This window comes from Dendrobates tinctorius, unplaced genomic scaffold, assembly GCF_039654945.1.
Source record: "Dendrobates tinctorius isolate UK_male_01 unplaced genomic scaffold, ASM3965494v1 ptg000035l, whole genome shotgun sequence".
Taxonomy (NCBI): domain Eukaryota; kingdom Metazoa; phylum Chordata; class Amphibia; order Anura; family Dendrobatidae; genus Dendrobates; species Dendrobates tinctorius.
This window is the reverse complement of record NW_027361703.1, coordinates 43,289,894-43,312,185: the sequence shown is the minus strand read 5'-3', so window position 1 is coordinate 43,312,185 and position 22,292 is coordinate 43,289,894. Positions and strand designations below refer to the sequence as shown.

At 45.6% G+C, this 22,292-nt stretch overlaps 1 protein-coding gene and 1 long non-coding RNA gene across 5 annotated transcripts in view; one reads left to right on the top strand and one right to left on the bottom strand.

Annotated features, from left to right (window-relative positions):
• The window catches only part of HDAC10 (histone deacetylase 10), a 150,369-nt gene extending 144,327 nt beyond the window's left edge, over positions 1 to 6,042 (bottom strand). For 3 of the 4 annotated variants that reach the window (XM_073573436.1, XM_073573438.1, XM_073573439.1), the window contains exon 1: positions 5,865 to 6,042. In XM_073573436.1, the coding sequence (XP_073429537.1) occupies positions 5,865 to 6,042 (178 nt within the window). Of the gene's footprint in view, positions 1 to 5,860 lie in introns of all 4 variants that reach the window. The other variant, XM_073573437.1, reaches the window with a different exon arrangement.
• Positions 5,965 to 22,292, top strand: part of LOC141087711 (uncharacterized) — a 67,524-nt gene continuing 51,196 nt past the window's right edge. The window contains exon 1 of the long non-coding RNA XR_012231714.1: positions 5,965 to 6,090. This is a non-coding gene — a long non-coding RNA (uncharacterized lncRNA). The remainder of the gene's footprint in view (positions 6,091 to 22,292) is intronic.

Here is a 22,292-nt window from a genome sequence, read left to right as displayed (position 1 = left end):
CTGCAAGATGACATCAAGTTACCCACAAAAGGAATGGCAAATGGTAGCTGTGTTGAAGTGCAAGGCAAGAACAGCTCGTAACAGGCTCCTAGAGGTAGGGCTCAAGTCTTGTAAAGCTAGATAAAAGCATTTCATCAATGAGAAGCAAAGGAGAGCCAGGCTGAAGTTTGCCAAAGACTATAAGGATTGGACCATAGAGGACTAGAGTAAGGTAATCTTCTCTAATCTAATTTTAAGCTTTGCAGAACACCTGGTCATCTAGTGATTAGACGGAGAACTGGAGAGGCGTACAAGCCACAGTGTCTTGCACCCACTGTGAAATTTTGTGGAAGATCGGTGATGATCTGGGGATGCTTCAGCAAGGCTGAAATTGGGCAGGTTAACCTTTGCGAAGGACGTATGAATCAAGCCGCATACAAGGGTATCCTGGAAAAACAGTTGATTCCTTCTGCTCAGGCAATGTTCCCCAACTCTGAGGACTGGTGTTACGCCGCGGGTGACGGGTGCAAGAGTGGACCCATTGGGCCGTGACGCCGAACTCTCCCCGAGCGAGCGCGCCAGGTGGGACCAACCCCTATACAGAGACTGTTAGGGAGCAGGCTCAGGGAGTTCAAGCGCCACGGCAGCCAGGACCAGGGGTCGGCTCAAGATGAGCAGATGATGCAGATAAAATCAGCTGACATGTGCCGAAAAGGATGTGGGCTCAGCGCCCGAGCCCACGTCAAAGAAGGAGACCAGATATGCGCCGTACATGTACGATGCACGTCGTGAAGGGCTTAAAGGGTTTCTGCCATTCCCGCGGTGTTGGCACTTGTTCTGTCGGCAGTTGTTGTGACACGTGATGCCAGAGCCCAATCAGCGATGGCATCACTGCCCCTGCCTTCAGACAAACTGAACATGAACAGGAAGTCAGGGCTGGAGCTGATCTCGAGCTTCCTCTTACTGCTGAATTCGACAGGAGACTAGGACACTGACGCCAGCCTCGATTGAGTGCTGGAGTCACGTGTCAACAACAGCAATGAAGCCCCAGGAGACCGAGCTCCAACATGCCAGGATAAAGGACGTATACACTAGTATGGGCCCAGGATGGGGTACATATATACCAGGAAGCAGCCCAAGATGGGGGACATACTACATAATGGGGGAGGAGGTGCAACTTGCATCTCCTTATAGGATTTAGAATGCTACAGGGGCCCATACAGTTTGAACAGTCATCCTATCCTCTGCCGACAGGGTCCCTTTAAATGCTGCAGATTTATCAATAGACATCATAGCTTAATTTCTGCACAAAATTCTGCATTGTGAGTAACATTTGCTCATATCTCATTCACTTTGCTTCTAATTGTATTTCAGTGCAGATTTTCCATTGAATGGAAGGGGGTGTATTAGTGCACTATTATGTGACCCCCTCATATGGAAGGGGGTGTGTTAGTGCACCATTACACGACTCCCCTTATATGGAAGGGTGTGTATTAGTGCACTATTATGTGACCCCTCATATGGAAGGGGGTGTTAGTGCACCATTACACGACTCCCTCATATGGAAGGTGGTGCATTAGGACACTATTACGTGACCCCCCTCATATGGAAGGGGGGGTTAGTGCACTATTACACGACTCCCTCATATGGAAGGTGGTGCATTAGGACACTATTACGTGACCCCCCTCATATGGAAGGGGGTGTGTTAGTGCACTATTACACGACTCCCTCATATGGAAGGTGGTGTATTAGGACACCATTACGTGACCCCCTTCTCATATGGAAGGGGGTGTATTCGTGCATTATTATGAAACCCCCTAATATGGAAGGGGTGTGTTAGTGCACCATTACACGACTCCCTCATATGGAAGGTGGTGTATTAGGACACCATTACGTGACCCCCTTCTCATATGGAAGGGGGTGTATTCGTGCATTATTATGAAACCCCCTAATATGGAAGGGGTGTGTTAGTGCACCATTACACGACTCCCTCATATGGAAGGTGGTGTATTAGGACACCATTACGTGACCCCCTTCTCATATGGAAGGGGGTGTATTCGTGCATTATTATGAAACCCCCTAATATGGAAGGGGTGTGTTAGTGCACCATTACACGACTCCCTCATATGGAAGGGGGTGTATTAGGACACCATTACGTGACCCCCTTCTCATATGGAAGGGGGTGTATTCGTGCATTATTATGAAACCCCCTAATATGGAAGGGGTGTGTTACTGCACCATTACACAACTCCCTCATATGGAAGGGGGTGTTAGTGCACCATTACACAACTCCCTCATATGGAAGGGGGTGTGTTAGTGCACCATTACACGACTCCCTCATATGGAAGGGGGTGTTAGTGTACTATTACACGACTCCCTCATATGGAAGGTGGTGCATTAGGACACTATTACGTGACCCTCCTCATATGGAAGGGGGTGTGTTAGTGCACTATTACACGACTCCCTCATATGGAAGGTGGTGTATTAGGACACCATTACGTGACCCCCTTCTCATATGGAAGGGGGTGTATTCGTGCATTATTATGAAACCCCCTAATATGGAAGGGGTGTGTTAGTGCACCATTACACGACTCCCTCATAAAGAAGGGGGTGTATTAGGACACCATTACGTGACCCCCTTCTCATATGGAAGGGGGTTTATTCGTGCATTATTATGAAACCCCCTAATATGGAAGGGGTGTGTTACTGCACCATTACACAACTACCTCATATGGAAGGGGGTGTGTTAGTGCACTATTATGTGACCCCTCACATGGAAGGTGTGTTCGTGCACCATTACACGACTCCCTCATATGGAAGGTGGTGTATTAGGACACCATTACGTGACCCCCCTCATATGGAAGGGGGTGTGTTAGTGCACTATAACACGACTCCCTCATATGGAAGGTGGTGCATTAGGACACTATTACGTGACCCCCCTCATATGGAAGGGGGTGTGTTAGTGCACTATTACACGACTCCCTCATATGGAAGGTGGTGTATTAGGACACCATTACGTGACCCCCTTCTCATATGGAAGGGGGTGTATTCGTGCATTATTATGAAACCCCCTAATATGGAAGGGGTGTGTTAGTGCACCATTACACGACTCCCTCATATGGAAGGGGGTGTATTAGGACACCATTACGTGACCCCCTTCTCATATGGAAGGGGGTGTATTCGTGCATTATTATAAAACCCCCTAATATGGAAGGGGTGTGTTACTGCACCATTACACAACTCCCTCATATGGAAGGGGGTGTGTTACTGCACTATTATGTGACCCCTCACATGGAAGGGGTGTGTTAGTGCACCATTACACGACTCCCTCATATGGAAGGTGGTGTATTAGGACACCATTACGTGACCCCCTTCTCATATGGAAGGGGATGTATTCGTGCATTATTATGAAACCCCCTAATATGGAAGGGGTGTGTTAGTGCACCATTACACGACTCCCTCATATGGAAGGTGGTGTATTAGGACATCATTACGTGACCCCCTTCTCATATGGAAGGGGGTGTATTCGTGCATTTTTATGAAACCCCCTAATATGGAAGGGGTGTGTTAGTGCACCATTACACGACTCCCTCATATGGAAGGTGGTGTATTAGGACACCATTACGTGACCCCCTTCTCATATGGAAGGGGGTGTATTCGTGCATTATTATGAAACCCCCTAATATGGAAGGGGTGTGTTACTGCACCATTACACGACTCCCTCATATGGAAGGGGGTGTATTAGGACACCATTACGTGACCCCCTTCTCATATGGAAGGGGGTGTATTCGTGCATTATTATGAAACCCCCTAATATGGAAGGGGTGTGTTACTGCACCATTACACAACTCCCTCATATGGAAGGGGGTGTATTAGGACACCATTACGTGACCCCCTTCTCATATGGAAGGGGGTGTATTCGTGCATTATTATGAAACCCCCTAATATGGAAGGGGTGTGTTAGTGCACCATTACACGACTCCCTCATATGGAAGGTGGTGTATTAGGACACCATTACGTGACCCCCTTCTCATATGGAAGGGGGTGTATTCGTGCATTATTATGAAACCCCCTAATATGGAAGGGGTGTGTTAGTGCACCATTACACGACTCCCTCATATGGAAGGTGGTGTATTAGGACACCATTACGTGACCCCCTTCTCATATGGAAGGGGGTGTATTCGTGCATTATTATGAAACCCCCTAATATGGAAGGGGTGTGTTACTGCACCATTACACAACTCCCTCATATGGAAGGGGGTGTATTAGGACACCATTACGTGACCCCCTTCTCATATGGAAGGGGGTGTATTCGTGCATTATTATAAAACCCCCTAATATGGAAGGGGTGTGTTACTGCACCATTACACAACTCCCTCATATGGAAGGGGGTGTGTTACTGCACTATTATGTGACCCCTCACATGGAAGGGGTGTGTTAGTGCACCATTACACGACTCCCTCATATGGAAGGTGGTGTATTAGGACACCATTACGTGACCCCCTTCTCATATGGAAGGGGATGTATTCGTGCATTATTATGAAACCCCCTAATATGGAAGGGGTGTGTTAGTGCACCATTACACGACTCCCTCATATGGAAGGTGGTGTATTAGGACACCATTACGTGACCCCCTTCTCATATGGAAGGGGGTGTATTCGTGCATTATTATGAAACCCCCTAATATGGAAGGGGTGTGTTAGTGCACCATTACACGACTCCCTCATATGGAAGGTGGTGTATTAGGACACCATTACGTGACCCCCTTCTCATATGGAAGGGGGTGTATTCGTGCATTATTATGAAACCCCCTAATATGGAAGGGGTGTGTTACTGCACCATTACACGACTCCCTCATATGGAAGGGGGTGTATTAGGACACCATTACGTGACCCCCTTCTCATATGGAAGGGGGTGTATTCGTGCATTATTATGAAACCCCCTAATATGGAAGGGGTGTGTTACTGCACCATTACACAACTCCCTCATATGGAAGGGGGTGTATTAGGACACCATTACGTGACCCCCTTCTCATATGGAAGGGGGTGTATTCGTGCATTATTATGAAACCCCCTAATATGGAAGGGGTGTGTTAGTGCACCATTACACGACTCCCTCATATGGAAGGTGGTGTATTAGGACACCATTACGTGACCCCCTTCTCATATGGAAGGGGGTGTATTCGTGCATTATTATGAAACCCCCTAATATGGAAGGGGTGTGTTAGTGCACCATTACACGACTCCCTCATATGGAAGGTGGTGTATTAGGACACCATTACGTGACCCCCTTCTCATATGGAAGGGGGTGTATTCGTGCATTATTATGAAACCCCCTAATATGGAAGGGGTGTGTTACTGCACCATTACACAACTCCCTCATATGGAAGGGGGTGTATTAGGACACCATTACGTGACCCCCTTCTCATATGGAAGGGGGTGTATTCGTGCATTATTATGAAACCCCCTAATATGGAAGGGGTGTGTTACTGCACCATTACACGACTCCCTCATATGGAAGGGGGTGTATTAGGACACCATTACACGACTCCCTCATAAAGAAGGGGGTGTATTAGTGCCCCATTACGTGACCCCTTCATATGTAAGGGGGTGTATTAGGGCGCCATTATGTGACCCCCTCATCTCTGCTATCAGATGTCTGGGAAAGCAGGGTGACAGCCCACACAGTACTGAACACCATACTAGCTGTCACTCTGCTTTTTCTTGCAGAAAATAAAGTGAATTACACAGAAAGTGATGAAAGGTACGTCCTCCGCTAACCCCTATGCTAGAATTCTCCTCATGTACATAGGCCTGTATTAGCGCTCCCGCAAACCCCACGTGCACTGACACAGCGCAGGCAGCAGCTGCAGGCAACACACCTACTTGTGCGGCAGTGGCGCCTGCTCCCCTCACTGTACAGCGGCAGATGCAGTGTGTGCTGCTCACTGTGGAGCCGGCAATGTGTCACAAGCGGTTCCGACTTGTCACTTGTCAGCCAGGCCAGAATCAGCCCCAGCCGCCTCGACAGTGATACATCCTCCGGCGCAAGAGCTATGACCATAGAGCAGGAAACTGTGCCGTCGCCATTTTGTTGAAGACCACAATACAGGTTTGTCACAAGTTGTCTAAAGTCCAGAGCCCAATATTGGCGGCCGTTCTAGTCTAGTGAAGATGTGTCAGGAACCGACTTGCTTAGGTGCATTACTAATGTTACAAGTCGAATTCCTTGGATACAAGGATTTGATAAAAATATTTTGTGTCTTGCCAATGAGGGTCTTGTGTTTAGGGCCAATACAAATTTCAGATTACTAATAATATGGTTTCCAGAGCCTGTCCCTCTGGCTTCCTCCTATGTTATACACAGACACACATTTTCTCCCAGGTTAGTACAGAGTAGGTGAGGAAAACAAATATGGCGTCTTGGAGTGATGAGTGTGAGGGGCTGAAGTGCAGAGCAAAATGGGAACTCATAGCTGTGTCTGGCAGTATTCGCTAACACATAGAGAACTGTGCTAAGGAACCTAATTCAGTGTTCACACTGAAGACTTTATACATCAAGACCAGCATGAACAACGGGGCGTTGGACACTCCTGATTTATTAACAGGCGCACACCTCTTAATGAATTAAGTACCTCGGAAAAGTGACGTGCGACTCGCCACAAATCTTACTCCAGTCAGTGAACTAAGCATGTTTGTTGGCTGTGTCACATTTTGTCAGAGTTGGGTAAAACTGGTGTGAAAATACCAAAAGTACCAAAAATATTGAGTAACCTCGAGTTCCACAAAGACTTTGGGTCTTACCAAAGTGTTTTACACCAGAACGTAGGCGTAGCTTGGGTTTTAGGTCTCCTAACTAGGTAACCATGATTACAACTATGATGGTGCACCCTAATAGTTGATGTAGGCGTATAATGCATTTCTCATGCAGCATAATGCACTCCCCGTAGGCCTCTGTATTGTATAGTGCACTTCCCATAGGCCTACATATGATATAATGCACTCCCCATAGGCCTCCATATGATATAATGCACTCCCCATAGGCCTCCATATAGTATAATGTACTCCCCATAGGCCTCTGTATGGTATAATGCACTCCCCGTAAGCCTCTGTATGGTATAATGCACTCCCCATAAGCCTCTATGTGGTATAATACACTCCCCACAGGCCTCCATACAGTATAGTGCACTCCCCATAGACCTCAGGGGCGTATCCAGGGGGGGCAGCCGGTGCATTTGCCCCGGGCGCAGCCCACAGAGGGGTGCCATCGGGCCATCTGATGCGGCGGTCCAGAAGGAGGCTCCCCGTCGGCGGCATTCTGCCGCCCCCCACACTTACATTCTCCCATTCTCTAAGCCGGCTGTCAAACTGACAGCCGGCTCAGAGAAAGTGCTGCACATCGGTTCCCAAGGATTGTACTAGCGTCTTCAGACGCTAGTACACTCACTTGTTGTTCTCTAAGCCCTGATGTCGCAGGCACGTCCACATCAGTGAAGCGCCAGCAGCGTGATCAGGTCACATGATCACGCTGCTGACGTCACTCGCCGGCTCTTCAGAGGCGAAGACACGGAAGGCAGTGAGGCACCGTTGTGGTTGATGGTAAGTGCTCCAGCTCCATACGGGGCAGTGGAGCTGAAGAAATATGAGGAACATATGGTGGGCGAGGGGGGAGAAATATGAGGAACATATGGGGGAGCAAGGAGGAAGAACTATGAGGAACATATGGGGGCGAGGGGGGAGGAACATATTGGGAGCGAGGGGGAAGATATATGAGGAACATATGGGGGTGAGGGGGAGAAATATGAGGAACATATGGGCGAGCAAGGAGGGAGAACTATGAGGAACATATGGGGGAGCAAGGAGGAAGAACTATGAGGAACATATGGGGGAGCAAGGAGGGAGAACTTAGGGTTCACTTGCGAGAGACTCGCACAATTCTCGTGCAAGTCTCTCGCATGAAACCTGGGACTGCCGCCCGCACTCAGACCAGAGTGAGCGGCTACATGTATTTCTGTGTAGCCGCACGCTCCGGTCCCAGTGCCGGTGGTAGTGCCGGGTTTTCATGCGAGAGAATCGTGCGAGTCTCTCGCAAGTGAGCCCTATGTGTGCTCCACTGGGGAGCTGAAGAAACCACTGGAGATGGGGGGCGGGATTTGGAGTGGGGGGGTACATAATTTGTGGGGAGATTTGGAGTGGGGGGATATATAATGTGTTTGAGGGATTTGGAGTGGGGATGGGGGGTTATTTAATGTGTGGGAAGATTTGGAGTGGGGATTGGGGGGATTTCATGTCTGGGGGGATTTGGAGTGGGGATGAGAGGTACTTAATGTGTGTGGGGGATTTGGCATGGGGATGGGGGGATTTAGCATAGGGATGGGGGGATTTGGATTGGGGATGGGAGGATTTAATGTGTGGTGGTATTTGCAGTGGGGATGGGGGGATTTGAGGACACAAAATGAAGAGTATGTTTGAGGGCATGTATGAGGATACAGTATGGGGGATGGGTGCAGACAGTATGGGGAGCAAACGGGTAAGTGTATGTGGACACAGTATGAGTAGCGATGGGAAAAATGTATGTGGACACAATATGGGGAGTGAGGGTGATGGGATGTGTGCTGACACAGTATGGGAAGTCAGGGGTATGTGTGAGCAGACAGTATAGAGAGTGAGGGGGTAAATATATGAGGAGACAGTATGGTGAACAGGTGGGATGTTAGAGACAGTATGAGGAGGGAGGGGAATAGTGTGAGGTGACAGTATATTGCAGATATTTTTATTTAGGAGCATTATAATGACACTTCTATCTTTAAGGGCATCACGTGGAGAGTTGAAGCAGAAGACCGGAGAAGATGGAAGTCTGCAGAGATGAGATGTGGATGAGAAAACTCATCATGGGTTCTGGACAAGAAGAAGAAAAGAAGGAGAACGACTCCAGAGACGACGTCATCTATGAGGTACCTGGATGTAAATGTTATTTGTGATACTGACTTATTCTCATGCTTTTATTTATGTTAGGAATATTAAGGGGGTTGTCCAGGTTTGTGCTGAGTCTGCAGTCATTCTATGTGACTGCAGACTTCTGAATTCTCACAGTGCTCATTGAACGCTGTTAGGATTCTCTCATGCCGGTAATTTACATACATGTGGTCACATGCTGACTAGACATGTGTGGCCTCACTCAATGAAAATGAAAGGAGCAAGGCTGGGCACGTCTAGTCGGAATTTGGCCAGAAGTATACAAATCACATGCTTGTGCTGACATGACCGTGTACGCTTACCACCGGTACGGGAGAATCCTAAAAGTGTGCAATGCATTAATTGTGAGAATTCAGAAGCTGCACTGTCAGGATTCAGCTATGCAGGTTCCAGTAGTCATCACATGGACACTTCACTCATGTGCGATTTTAATACTTATGGTCCTGTGACAATGAGCTTCTCTCCCTGCTTTTTTCAGTTTTTCACTGAACATTGAGAGCATTAGGGAGAGCATGGCAAAGTGTGGAAATCGCATGTGTGCGGGGGAGGAGCCGAACTGAATTCTTGCCACCGGGTGCCAGAAATCCTAGATACACCTCTGATAGACCTCTATAGTATAATGCACTCCCCATAGGCCTCCATTCAGCATAATTCAGTAGCCATAGGCCTCTATAAAAAAAAATACAATATTCACCTCTCCTTTTTCCCCCACTGCTCCGGTCTCTACGTCCGGTTCTGAGCGCCTGCACATCTCAGCACAACGGACGTCATGTAGTGATGTCATTGTACCCACTGTGCTGAGATCTCAGACGCACAAGACCTCTATTGTATAATGCACTCCCCATAGGCCTCCATTCAGCATAATGCAGTAGCCATAGGCCTCTATAAAAAAAATACAATATTCACTTCTCCTTTTTCCCCCGCTGCTCCGGTCTCTACAGCAGATGTTCTGAGCGCCTGCACATCTCAGCACAACGGACGTCATGTAGTGATGTCATTGTACCCGCTGTGCTGAGATGTCAGACGCACAGCGGAAATGATGGGAGAGGGAGCATTAGCTGACGCTCCCTCCCTCATAATTGCTTTCAATTGTATCAGCATGGGCCTCCCAGCTCACAGGCCCCATAGTGCGGGGACAGTAGGTGCTCATAAAAAGCACTTTGTGACGCATTATGTATCATAATTAAGTAATCACTTCAGCGTTTTTTTTTTCTTCATCACTGGAGTGGTGTTATTAATGTAAGTTCCCTGCTTGTAGTAACGTACTCACCATCCCCTGTCTTCATCTGTTATTGGCGCTGCTCTGGTTGTGTTCTACAGCTTGTGATCTGCAAGATCGCTCCAGTGCTTGCTGGGCAATTCAGAAATCACTACTTAAGTCTATGAGAGCCAAAACGAGGATATCATAGACTTACAGAGAGAATATAACCGCTGACTTCCGGTCAGTTAGAAGCTGCGGTCAAAAAATATTGGAGCAGGACTAGAGCTGGGAATAGCAGAAGATGGCAACTGGTTACAATATTACTAGGGGCAGAGATCATGGAATAGTAGCACCACTCCAGCACTGAAATTTAAAACAACAACAACGCTGGAGTGGTGCTTTAACCCCTTCACCCCCCAAGTTTGTTTTCGCCTTCATTATCAGACAAAATTTTACAGTTTTGACCAGTGCCACTTTATGTGGTAATAACTGGAGCACTTCAATGGATCCCATTGATTCTGAGATTGTTTTTCGTGACATATTGTACTCCATGATAGTGGTAAAAATATTTCGATAAGACTTGTGAAAAAATCAGAAATGTGTTGAAAATTTAGCAATTTTCAAAATTTTAATTTGTATGGCTTTAAATGAAATCTATGTCAGACAAAATAGTTGATATTGCTGTAATCGTAATGACCCAAAGAATAAAACTGCCTTATCAATTTTACCACAAGTGGAACGACATCATAAAAAAAATCCTGAATTACTGTTTTTTGTTCATTCTGCCACGTAGAAATCGGAATACAAACCGATCAAAAAATGTCATGTGTCTGAAAATGGTACCAATAAAAATGTCAAAAAACAAGCCCTCACATGACTCTGAGCGCTGAAATATGGAAAAATTATAGCTCCTAATATATGGTGATGCCATATCTAGTTTTTTCAATAAAAGCGTCTAGTATGTGACAGCAGCATACATAAAAAAAATTTATAAATCTGGTATCGCTGTAATTGCACCGACCTGAAGAATAAAGTCGTCTAATCACTTACACCGCATGAGGAACGACGTAAAAAAATAAAACCAATTCTTCACTTGCTGTTTTGTTCATTCTGCCTCCCAAAGATCGTAGTAAGGCTTCACGCACATTTATCCTGCGCTGAGCGTTTATACCTGAACTATGTGATTCACACGGAACCCCAGCAGAAGATTCCCTATAATGAGGCAGATGGGGGCACTGTGGTCACCATAGGACATGTGATCCTACGGTGTCCATCTTTTTAGGATTGCATAACAGTTTTGTGTACTCCTGAAAAGGACGCCACTGAACAGTGGCCAGATGGAGTCCAAAGTAACTCTGGTGCCTCATAGTGAATGGATCCCTCGGGGGTTTCATCTAAATCATGTCACTCAGAGATTTAGATGGTAACCTCAGAATAAGTGCACAGTGTAGCGTTCCGGATAAATGTGATCCCAAACGATATGTAAAATGTTCCCATAAAAGCTTCACCTCAATCCACAAAAAAGCAAGTCCCACTCAGGTCTGTCATCTTCCATGTTACTGGTATACAATGGCTCAGGAAATGCAAAATGGCTCCTCGTTCCTCAAAAGAAGTTCAGCAAATTCTGCACTCCTAAATCCAAATGCCCCCCCTCCTTTCTGAGCCCCACAGTGTACCTAAACCACATATAGTGTCCAAATGTTTGGCATTTTTGATTTATGAGAGCCTGCATAACTTAGGCCTGTTTCACATTTCCATTTTTTGACGTCAGTCAAAATCTGCCACTTTTAGAAAAAAACAGATCCGACCCTTTTTTGGCGGATCCGGTTTTTTTCCCCCATAGACTAACCTTAGTGGCGGATTTGACTGACGGTCGTCCGTCTCACCCGTTTTTTGACGGATCGTCAGAATTTTAGCGGCTCCCGAGCGGAAGAGACGGACTCTGAAATGTTTTTTTTAGAGCGACGGTCCGCCATTTTGTATTGTGCATGCCCGGCAGATTTGCTCTGGCAGGGATTTTAACCCTGAATAGCGTTCCGGAAAAGCCGTGAATCAATCTCTCTCTCTCTCCAGTTTGGCCCATGACGGAGACAGATCCGTTTTTTAACCGCCTGGCGGATTTTGACTGACCTTGAAAGACGGAAATGTGAAAAAGGCCTTACGGGTGCATGTCTCCAGAAGCATGAGCTGGGCATAACGTACTGGTCACTACAACGGCAGTTTGCAATTTTCACTCTGCAACATTCATTGCTGCTTGTTTCTGGAAAATACCCATGGAGTAAAAATCATCACTACAACTGTAGATAAATTCCCAAAGGGGTATAATTTCCAAAATGGGGTCACTTGAGGGGGGTTTCCATTGTTTAGGCACATCATTGGCACTCCAAATGGGACATGGCTTCTGCTAATGATTCCAGGAAATTTTACTTTCAAAAAGTCGTATGACGCTCCCTCTCTTCCAAGCCCCCACCGTGCGTCCAAACAGTAGTTTTCTCAGGAGAAATTGCACTACAAATTGTATGGTGCAATGTCTCCTGTTACCCTTATCAAAATGCAAAATTTGTGGCTAAAAAAATATTTGTGGGGAAAATAAGATTTTTTTTTATCTTCAGTGAAGCACCTGAGGGTTCAATGTTCTCTGGACATATCTAGATCAGTTCCCTGAGGGGTCTAGTTTCCAAAATGTCACTTGTGGGAGATTTGCACTGTTTAGGCACATCAGGGACTCTTCAAACGTGACATGGTGTCCGCCAATTGTTCCAGCAAATTTTGCATTCAAAAAGTGAAATGGCCCTCCTTTCCTTTCGAGCTCAGTGGTTTTCCCCCCACATATGGGGTGCCTGCGTACTCAGGAGAAATTGCACAACAAATTTTGGGGTTCATTTTACCTGTTATAATTAAAAAAATAAATTTGGGTCAGCATTACATTTTTTTTTTTTAATTTGTTTATTAAACTTCGAAACAAGAAAAGGATGTAATGTACAGCATACATATTTGCTTGTGGTTATGAACATTGTACAGAGCATAAACACTCTTATTAATATACGGGTAATACATACATAATCCCCCAAGCATATACAAAGAACAGCGGCCTATATATTATAAACATGTACATCAATCATATCTCACAGGCCTTTATCATGTCGCTTAGATCAGGGGTCCCCAACCGCCGGTCCGCGGCCCAGCACCGGGCCGCTGCAGTGCCCTTGCCGGTCCGCGGACACAAGGGGAGCCAGGGGCGGTCAGTGGCGTAGCGGGGGCTGGGGCGGCGCGCAGCAATTCTTAAACTGCCCTCATGTGTAGCGGCGGCCAGGGAGCGATCCAAGCAGCTCCGCTGCCTGCAATAGGGAATAGCAGGAGCTGAGCTGCAAGGACCCGTCCAGCTTCCTGCCCGCCGCCCGCGCTTCCTGTCTCTGACTGACACAGAGAGGAGCGCGCCGCTGCTGTGTCAGAGCGAGGAAGCGCGGGCGATGCTGCGACAGGTGAGGAGAGAGGTGGTGTGTGTATGTATGTCTGTCTGTGTGTGTACATGTGTGTGTCATGTCGGACACTGTTCACACCAGGGTGTCCGGCAGACAGCGGTAATACCCTGTTGGGTATTCTGTTCCAGTCGGGATAGGGTTAACCAGGTTGTCATGCTGGCTGAGGGCTGGGCCACGCCCTTGGTCTTTAAATAGTTCATCCTGACTATGGGCGTCGCCGACTATAGCTTTTGCCTAGTGCTAGCAATACCGGTCAGCAGTGGTGGTGTTGGAGCGTCTGATATCTGGTGCAGTATATCCCTCAGTGGTTCTTTCTCCAATCTGTTATATATATATTTGGTTGCCCTTGCACATTATTGTATTCCCTTGTGTATTAACTGTGTGGTGTTTCTTTTACCCCTGTCCATACGTATTTGTGGGGTCTGGTGTCTGGTCCCCTCACTGGGTGGAGGGAGGTGGGTTCAGCTTAGGGCTGGACAGGAGACAGGGACAGGGTGGAGGCTCAGGCAGGCACACCTTCAGTGTAAACCCTGGGTAGAGGGACAGACAGGGTTGCCCTAGTCTGAGGGACATCGCAGGGGTCCCGGGGTTTTTGCCTAAAGTAACCTAGGCATACCATGACAGTGTGTCTGTGTGTGTGTGTGTGTTTGTCTGTGTTTGTGTAGGTGGAGCTTGGCCCTGGAGGAGATGGGGACATGAGGAGAAGACCGTGATGGGGAGATAAGGCCATGATGCCTGGGGTGATGGGAGAAGGCCATGAGGGGGTAATGGGAGAAGGCCATGAAGGAGAGAAGGCATTGATGGGAGTGATGGAGAGACGTCAGTGATGGGGTGAAGGCAATGATGGGGAGAAGGGAGTGATGGGGTGAAGGCAATGATGGAGAGACGGCAGTGATGGGGTGAAGGCAATGATGGAGAGATGGCAGTGATGGGGAGAAGGGAGTGATGGGGTGATGGGGCAGGCAAAAATGGGGTGATGGAGCAGGCAAGGATGGGGGTGATGGAGCACTCATTCAAAACCTATGGTGAGTTGAGTCACATTATAAATGTTATTTACCGTATATACTCGAATATAAGTCGAGATTTTCAGCCCAAAAAATTGGGCTGAAAGTCCCCCTCTCGTCTTATATTCGAGTCATATACAAAGGGGGTCAGAGGGGGGCGGGGGTGTCAGGTCATACTTACCCGTCCTGACGCTGTGTCTTGAGCCCCCAGCTTCTCCCCGTGCTCTCTCTTCCTGCCTTCAGCGGTCACGTGGTGCCGCTCATTAAAACTCATGAATATGCGCATATTAATGAGCGGTATCACAAGACCGCTGAATGCAGGAAGAGAGAGCGCGGAGAAGCTGGGGACTCAAGCGACAGCGTCAGGACCGGTAAGTATAGCGATACTCACCTGTCCTGCGTCCATGGCTGCTTGCTGCTGTCTGTCATCGGTCAGTGACTTCAGACAGCAGAGGGCGCGGTGACGTGGTTAGTGCGCGCCGCGCCCCCTGCAGTCTGAACGTCACTGACTGATGACGTGCAGATAGCGGTGAGCAGCCATGGACGCAGGACAGGTGACAATCTGACACCCAGCGACGGAGAGGTGAGTATGTCATTTTTTTTATTTTTACATGCAGCAGCAGCATGGGGGCAGCATATGAGGGAACAATCTATGGAGCTATTTATGGGGGCAGCATATGAGGGAACAATCTATGGAGCTATTTATGGGGGCAGCATATGAGGGAACAATCTATGGAGCTTCTTCTGAGGATACCATATGGGGGAATAATCTATGGAGCATTTCCCACCCTAGACTTATACTCGAGTCAATAAGTTCTCCCAGTTTTTTGTGGCAAAATTAGGGGGGTCGACTTATACTCGGATCGACTTATACTCGAGTATATACGGTAATTATAAATATGCACTGCTACACTACAACCGCGTCCATAGCCCCGCCCCTTATGACCAAAGCCCCACCCCTGCCACACCTCCATCCCCGCCCTGCCGGGCCATGGAAGAATGGTCTTGCTTGAAACCGGTCCCTGGTGCAAAAAAGGTTGGGGACCACTGGCTTAGATAATGCAGATCGATTATAAATTCCTAAACTAAACTACAACTACGTCAACTATTTACCAATTCGCAGCCTACTGCCTTTCACCATAGTGTCTCACATGCAATGTCTCCATTCTACAATGTAAGATGAGAAGAACTCCACTTCTCCCAGATCTTTTCAAATTTACCCGGGCATCCCCTGTTCTGATATAATGTGCAAGCATATGGAACAATCGTGTTTACTAGGTCAAAGCATTACATTTTTTGGTGAAAAAAAAGTTAAATGTTCATTTTTTTTTAAGCATTCCAAAAATTCCTGAAGGGTTAATAAACTTCTTGAGTGTGGTTTTGAGCACCTTGAGGGGTGCAGTTTTTAGAATGGTGTCACTTTTGGGTATTTTCTATCATATAGACCCCTCAAAGTGACTTCAAATGTGATGTGGTCCGTAAAAATAAAATGGTGTTGTAAAAATTAGAAATTGCTGGTCAACTTTTAACCCTTAACTTCCTGACGAAAAAAAAAATTTGGTTCCAAAATTGTGCTGATGTAAAGTAAACATGTGGGAGATGTTGTTTATTAAGTATTTTGTGTGACATGGCTCTGTGATTTAAGGGCATAAAAATTAAAAGTTGGAAAATTGTGAAATTTTTTACAAATTCGTTTTTTTTTTCACAAATAAACGCAAGTCATAGCAAAGAAATTTTACCACTGTTATGAAGTACAATATGTCACGAGAAAACAGTGTGAGAATCACCGGGATCCATGGAAACGTTCCAGAGTTATTACCTCATAAAGGGGCAGTAGTCAGAATTGTACAAATTGGCCCAGTCATTAACGTGCAAACTACCCTTGGGGGGGAAGGGGTTTAAGGGATGGGTCTCTTTAGCTTCATTTTCACAAATGTGCTGAGAATCTAATTAATAGTCACTAATATACAAGGCCACGTGCACGCGTTCAGTCTTTTACCTCAGTATTTGTAAGCCAAAGCCAAGAGAGGAACAAATCAGAGGAAAAGTATAATAGAAACACGTCACCAGTTCTGGATTTTTCACCTATTCCTGGTTTGGACTTACCAATACTGAGGTAAAAAACTTAACGAATACTCTTTGTGTGCACATGGTCTAAGGATTAGTTTCTCTTTCTTTTGTGAAGCTTCACACACTTATTGGTGAAGTCTTCCTCACAGACTGTTCATCTATCCTGTTCTCAAAATGGCTGCCGATAGAATAGCATGTTACCAAACCTGTCCATCAGCCTCCCCCAGCAGAGTGACAGCTTTCCAGTGTACAGTGTTTTTATCATGTCTGCAACTTATTCAGTAAAATAAAGTTAAAGGCACCAAACGGTTTAATGTGGCATATTTATTATTGCTTTGACCAGATTTTACCATGGCTCCCTGGGTATTAATGAAACCAGTAAATGTGCACCAAAACTCCATTTAAAATGGCAGTGGGTGAGGCTCTTAGAAAAAGAGACCTCTCAAAAGAGTTGGCAAGTCTTCTGGTGCACAGAAATTTTCTGCAAGGCAGCATTCCCCCAACGGTTTCCCTGACTTGACACGGTGTCATAATAATTAAGGTACATTTACGTGGATAGAGCGGCGCCACTTAACCACTGCCATTCAGAGGCCTGCAAAGTGCGCAGAAAATCCCCATCCCAATCCCATCACAGGTTTATGAATTTATCCATTTTTGCACTTTTTACACATATTATTAGTTTGTGTCCCCCACAGATTCTGAGAATAAACAGTTGCAGCAATAACCAAACATTGCAGCTGCTTCAGGGTTTTCCCAGAACTGCGATGCCTCCGCCACTTGCTCTGCATGGGGAACTGCTGCACACCCAAATTTAAGTGAAGACGTTTGCAGTTCCTTGCTTAAGGAGATAGGGAGCCACTATGAAGGGCAAGTCATTGAAATGGAGTCCTACTGCTTGCCCTCATGATCATCAAGTGATGGAATACACCCTAGTGATTTGAGGTTGGAATACCCCTTTAACCAATAAATGTTTTAATCTTTGTGTCTAGTGCTCCGTAGCACTACTTTTAGGCTCACTGTCGGGTGCTTATGCTCAGAAAGTAGGCATGCACAGGGTGCACATTCAGGATGGATACCAAGGCATTCATCCATAGGGCAGCATGGTGGCTCAGTGGTTAGCATTGTTGCTTTGCAGCATCGGAGTCCTGGGTTCAAATGCCACTAAGGACAACATCTACAAGGAGTTTGTGTGTTCTCCCTGTATGGGAAAGAGCTTTAGGGCTCATACTCACATGCGAGAGACTCGCATGAAAACCTGGCACTGCCGCCAGCACTCGGACCGGAGCGTGCGGCTGCATGTATCTCTATGCAGCCGCACGCTCCAGTCTCAGTGCCGGCAGCAGATCCAGGTTTTCATGCAAGAGACTCACACGAGAACCGTGCGAGTCTCTCACAAGTGAGTATGAGCCCTTAGACTGCTCTCTTCTAGACACACCGTCATTGCGAATGGTATGAAGTCGCATACTGGCCAGCCGGAGGTTGAGAGAGCACCCTTTTGGCTCCGTCCAGTGAATGGTTGACTGTTGACATTACAACATGTCAGAAAAAGGCCTCGACATATGCTCGACTTATACATAGTGCACAGATGCAGTCATCTACAAAAAAAATATAAGGTCAGTTTAACATGCAATGTTTTGTGGCTTCTTTGATTTTATTAATTTATTTTTGTACCAAATAGCTATTGTCAGACGGTTGACTGGAATCTCATAGAAATAATGATCAGGCCCACACTCCCAATGCTTCGAAGTTAGTGACATTTTTGGGGTGACAGTGTGGCGGTCTTCTGAGGCATAGTTTCTTAGGGTTATCCATGCAACTTCAAAAAAGCAACGACTGTGCTCACATCCATGCATGCAACTATTTTTCTACTTCTCAGAATGTCTTCCTTATTTCAGGTTCACAAAAGGTTTAGTAGTATATGAAATGAAGTTTTTTGGTTGGTTTTTTGTTTTGCTGTAACAAATAATAGAAATTGTATTTTTCTAGAAAATGGATTAACCTGTGATTATCTCAGACATCCCCTGGTAAGTTTGCAAGGAGCCTTAGCATGTCATTAAGCAGCCACAAGGGGGAGCTGTTGTCCACAATTTCTTTATATCCATGACATCATTTTTATTATAATATAATGCTGAGATCAGAATTAGGCCGTTTCTGTTACCTTTCATGGATCAGAAAGCAGAATAGTAAATTAGAAACACTGGAAAATATTTACTTTTGAAGACTTGTATTGGCAAGGTTTTTGTTATACAGTAAAAAGCCTCTCCCACCTGTATAATGTATACAGTTGCCATATTATCAGGATCTGTTGCTGTATTTGTAGTGTCAGATCTATTATGGTAGCCTGTGCTTGCAAGGCGGGTCACAGGGCTTCATACATTATACAATAATTGGCTTTTCTAGAACGATCGTTTAATTCAGAATATTTGCTAATTATGAACCTTATTATTAATATATTTTCATTTACATCTCTTTTCCCTGAGTGACATAACCCTGCATTAGCAGTATATATAAATAATAAAAGATCATTTAAGCAATATTAAGACATTTACTTAATAGGTGTTCCCCATTTTGTATTTCAATTATGTTTCTTTTTTCCACACATAAAGCTGGGCATGTTTTCTTGTTTGTTGAAAGGATCTGGATTGATCATCCACTTAAGTTACTATAGTTACTGTTGTAGTGTTACCTTTTCTCTCTCGCTCTCCCAGGCCATATGTCTGTTTATAAGGGTTTGTGCACACTGTGCTTAGAGCCTTCCTTTCCAGGTATACAGAGGCGTATGTAGACCACAGTATAATTAAAACATATACTGCTCAGTCTAAATTCTATGGCGGCGGCTCATTGTATAAGATAGAGCAGTCTGCTATGCGTTCCTGTGGCAGTGATGTATGCATTATGCATACTCCCTGGGCAGAAACAGTCTAGTGTGCACAGCCTCACTCCATATACTCGTATAGAGCGAGGCCATCGCCTGTGTAGTGACGTTGCCATCTACTGGGAGCAGCCTCGGTCCATAAAAGTGTATGGAGTTAGGCCGCGTCCGATAGATGGTTTGTTTTTAGGCAATCCTTGTATATGTCTAACAGCCACGAGACATGCAGCTGCAGGGACTCGAACATATTTTTCAAGCAACCCAAAAACACTCAACACACGAGCATGCTCAGATAATGCCTTATCCAAGCATGTTCGCTCATCACTAGTCAGTATCACAAAAATAAATTTATATCCAAGTACCCGATAGATGATATTGTCTCTGATTGGAGTCGTTCTTTCTTTTCTCCATCTTCTCCAGACTCCATGATGAGTTTTCACCTTGACAGCTCATCTCTGCAGACTTCCATCTTCTCCGGTCTTGTGCAGCACATCCCCACATGATACCCTTAATATATTGCAATCATCATACAGTATATGGCACTGTGTACTAACAATTGCTCATTTTTCCCTTCTCAGTTAATTCTTCTGTTTTCCGTTAGGTCTATGAAATCTTGTGATTATAAACTGACTAAGCTCTAAGTAGAAACAGGAGATGAATTTTCTCTTCACAAGTATGAGCAACTGCAAAAGTCTATGGCAGAGAGAGGAGCGGAGCAGCTGGCTCTGAATTTGCAGAGGGGAATTGAGTTATGCAGGGACAAGATGTTCATTTTTTTACATAGAGCTGAGAAAAGAGAATAATAAGCTGGGTAGAATGGCAAAATGAGCAATTGTAAGTACACCATGCCATATAATATGATTATTGCAATATATTAAGAGAATGACAACTTTGATGGGAGGGCTTATTTAATGTTGATAAATGTAGAATAATCGTATTGCTGCATGTACATTAAATGGAAATATACGGAACTACAGAACAGGAGAAGGACTTGGCTATTCTGGTTACAAGTAAGCTGAGTAAGGGTGCCTTCACACTAAACGATGCACCAGCGATCCCGACAACGATACAACCTTGTCAGGATCACTGGTGCCTCGCTACATGATCGCTGGTGAGCTGCCAAACAGACAGACACACCAGCGATCAGGACCAGCGAGGACGCTGGTATCCTAGCTAAATATCGGGTAACTAAGCGAGCGCATCGCTTAGTTACCCGTTGTGTACCTTGGATACCTGCGTGCTTGTGCTGAGACCTGGTATCCAAGGTAAATATTGGGTAACTAAGCGCGCGCGGCACTTAGTTACCCGCTGTTTACCTTGGATACCAGCTCCAGCACGCAGGTATCCAAGGTACACAGCAGGTAACTAATCGACACGCGCGCTTAGTTACCCAATATTTACCTTGGATACCAGCTCCCAGCGTCTGCTTACAGCGCTGGGAGCTGGCCCAGGACATTCGTGCACGATCAGCGATACCTGGCGGGGGGGGGCTGTCGCTGATGCATGTCACACACAGCGAGATCTCTAGCGAGATCGCTGATGCGTCTCAAAATCGGCGATCTCGCTGTGTGTGACGGGGTCTTAACAGCACTCAAGGTCAAGCAGCAGCTTGAAAAGCAAACAAATTTGTTTAACACCTTAGCGTCCAATGAAGGGCATAGCCCTTCATTGGACATCTCCCCTGCTTTGATGTGGACTCCGCTCATAGCAATTCAGTAATTCTACTACATATAGGCGATCTGCTCATCGCCTATATGTAGCAGAGCCAATCAAGTATGGGATGCTTATAGCCTCCCATGGAGGCTATTGAAACATGACAAAATTTAAAAAAAAAACTTTTAAAAAATATGAAAAAAAAAGTTTAAATCACCCCCTTTTCGCCCCATTCAAAAAGAAAGATTAACCCAATCGCTAAACAGCATAGCGAGAAAGAAAATCAAAACGCCAGAATTACGTTTTTTTGGTCGCTGTGACATTGCATCAAAATGCAATAATGAGCGATCAAAAGAACGTATCTGCACAAAAGTGGTATCATTAAAAACGTCCTCTTGGCCCGCAAAAAATAAGCCCTCACCCAACCCCAGGTCACGAAAAATGGAGACACTACAGGTCTCGGAAAATGGTGCATTTTTTTTAACAAACTTTGGAATTTTTTTTCACCACTTAGATATAAATGAACCTAGACATTTTTGGTGTCTATGAACTCATAATGACCTGGAGAATCATAATGGTGGGTCACTTTTAGCATTTAGTAAACCTAGCAAAAAAGCCAAGCAAAAAACAAGTGTGGGGTTGCACTTTTTTTGTAATTTAACCGCACTTGGAATTTTTTTCCTGCTTGTAGTACACGACATGGTAAAACCAATTATGTCGTTCAAAAGTACAACCTGTCCCTCAGAAAAACAAGCCCCCACATGGCCATATTGACTGAAAAATAAAAAAGCTATGGCCCTGGAAAGAAGGGGATGGAAAAATGAAAATGCAAAACCAAAAATACCCCTGGTCATTAAGGGGTTAAGATGAAAAAGAGAGATAAAATTCTGTGTTCTCAATGTATTATTACCCATCTATAAATCACTTGTTATGCCATATATAGAATATGCAACAGGTTTTGGGCTCCACTTTTTAAAAAGGTTATTATTGGAAAGTTAGAGTCAGTTCAAAGGCAGGAAACTAAATTATCACATAGGATTGAAGGCCTCTCCTATA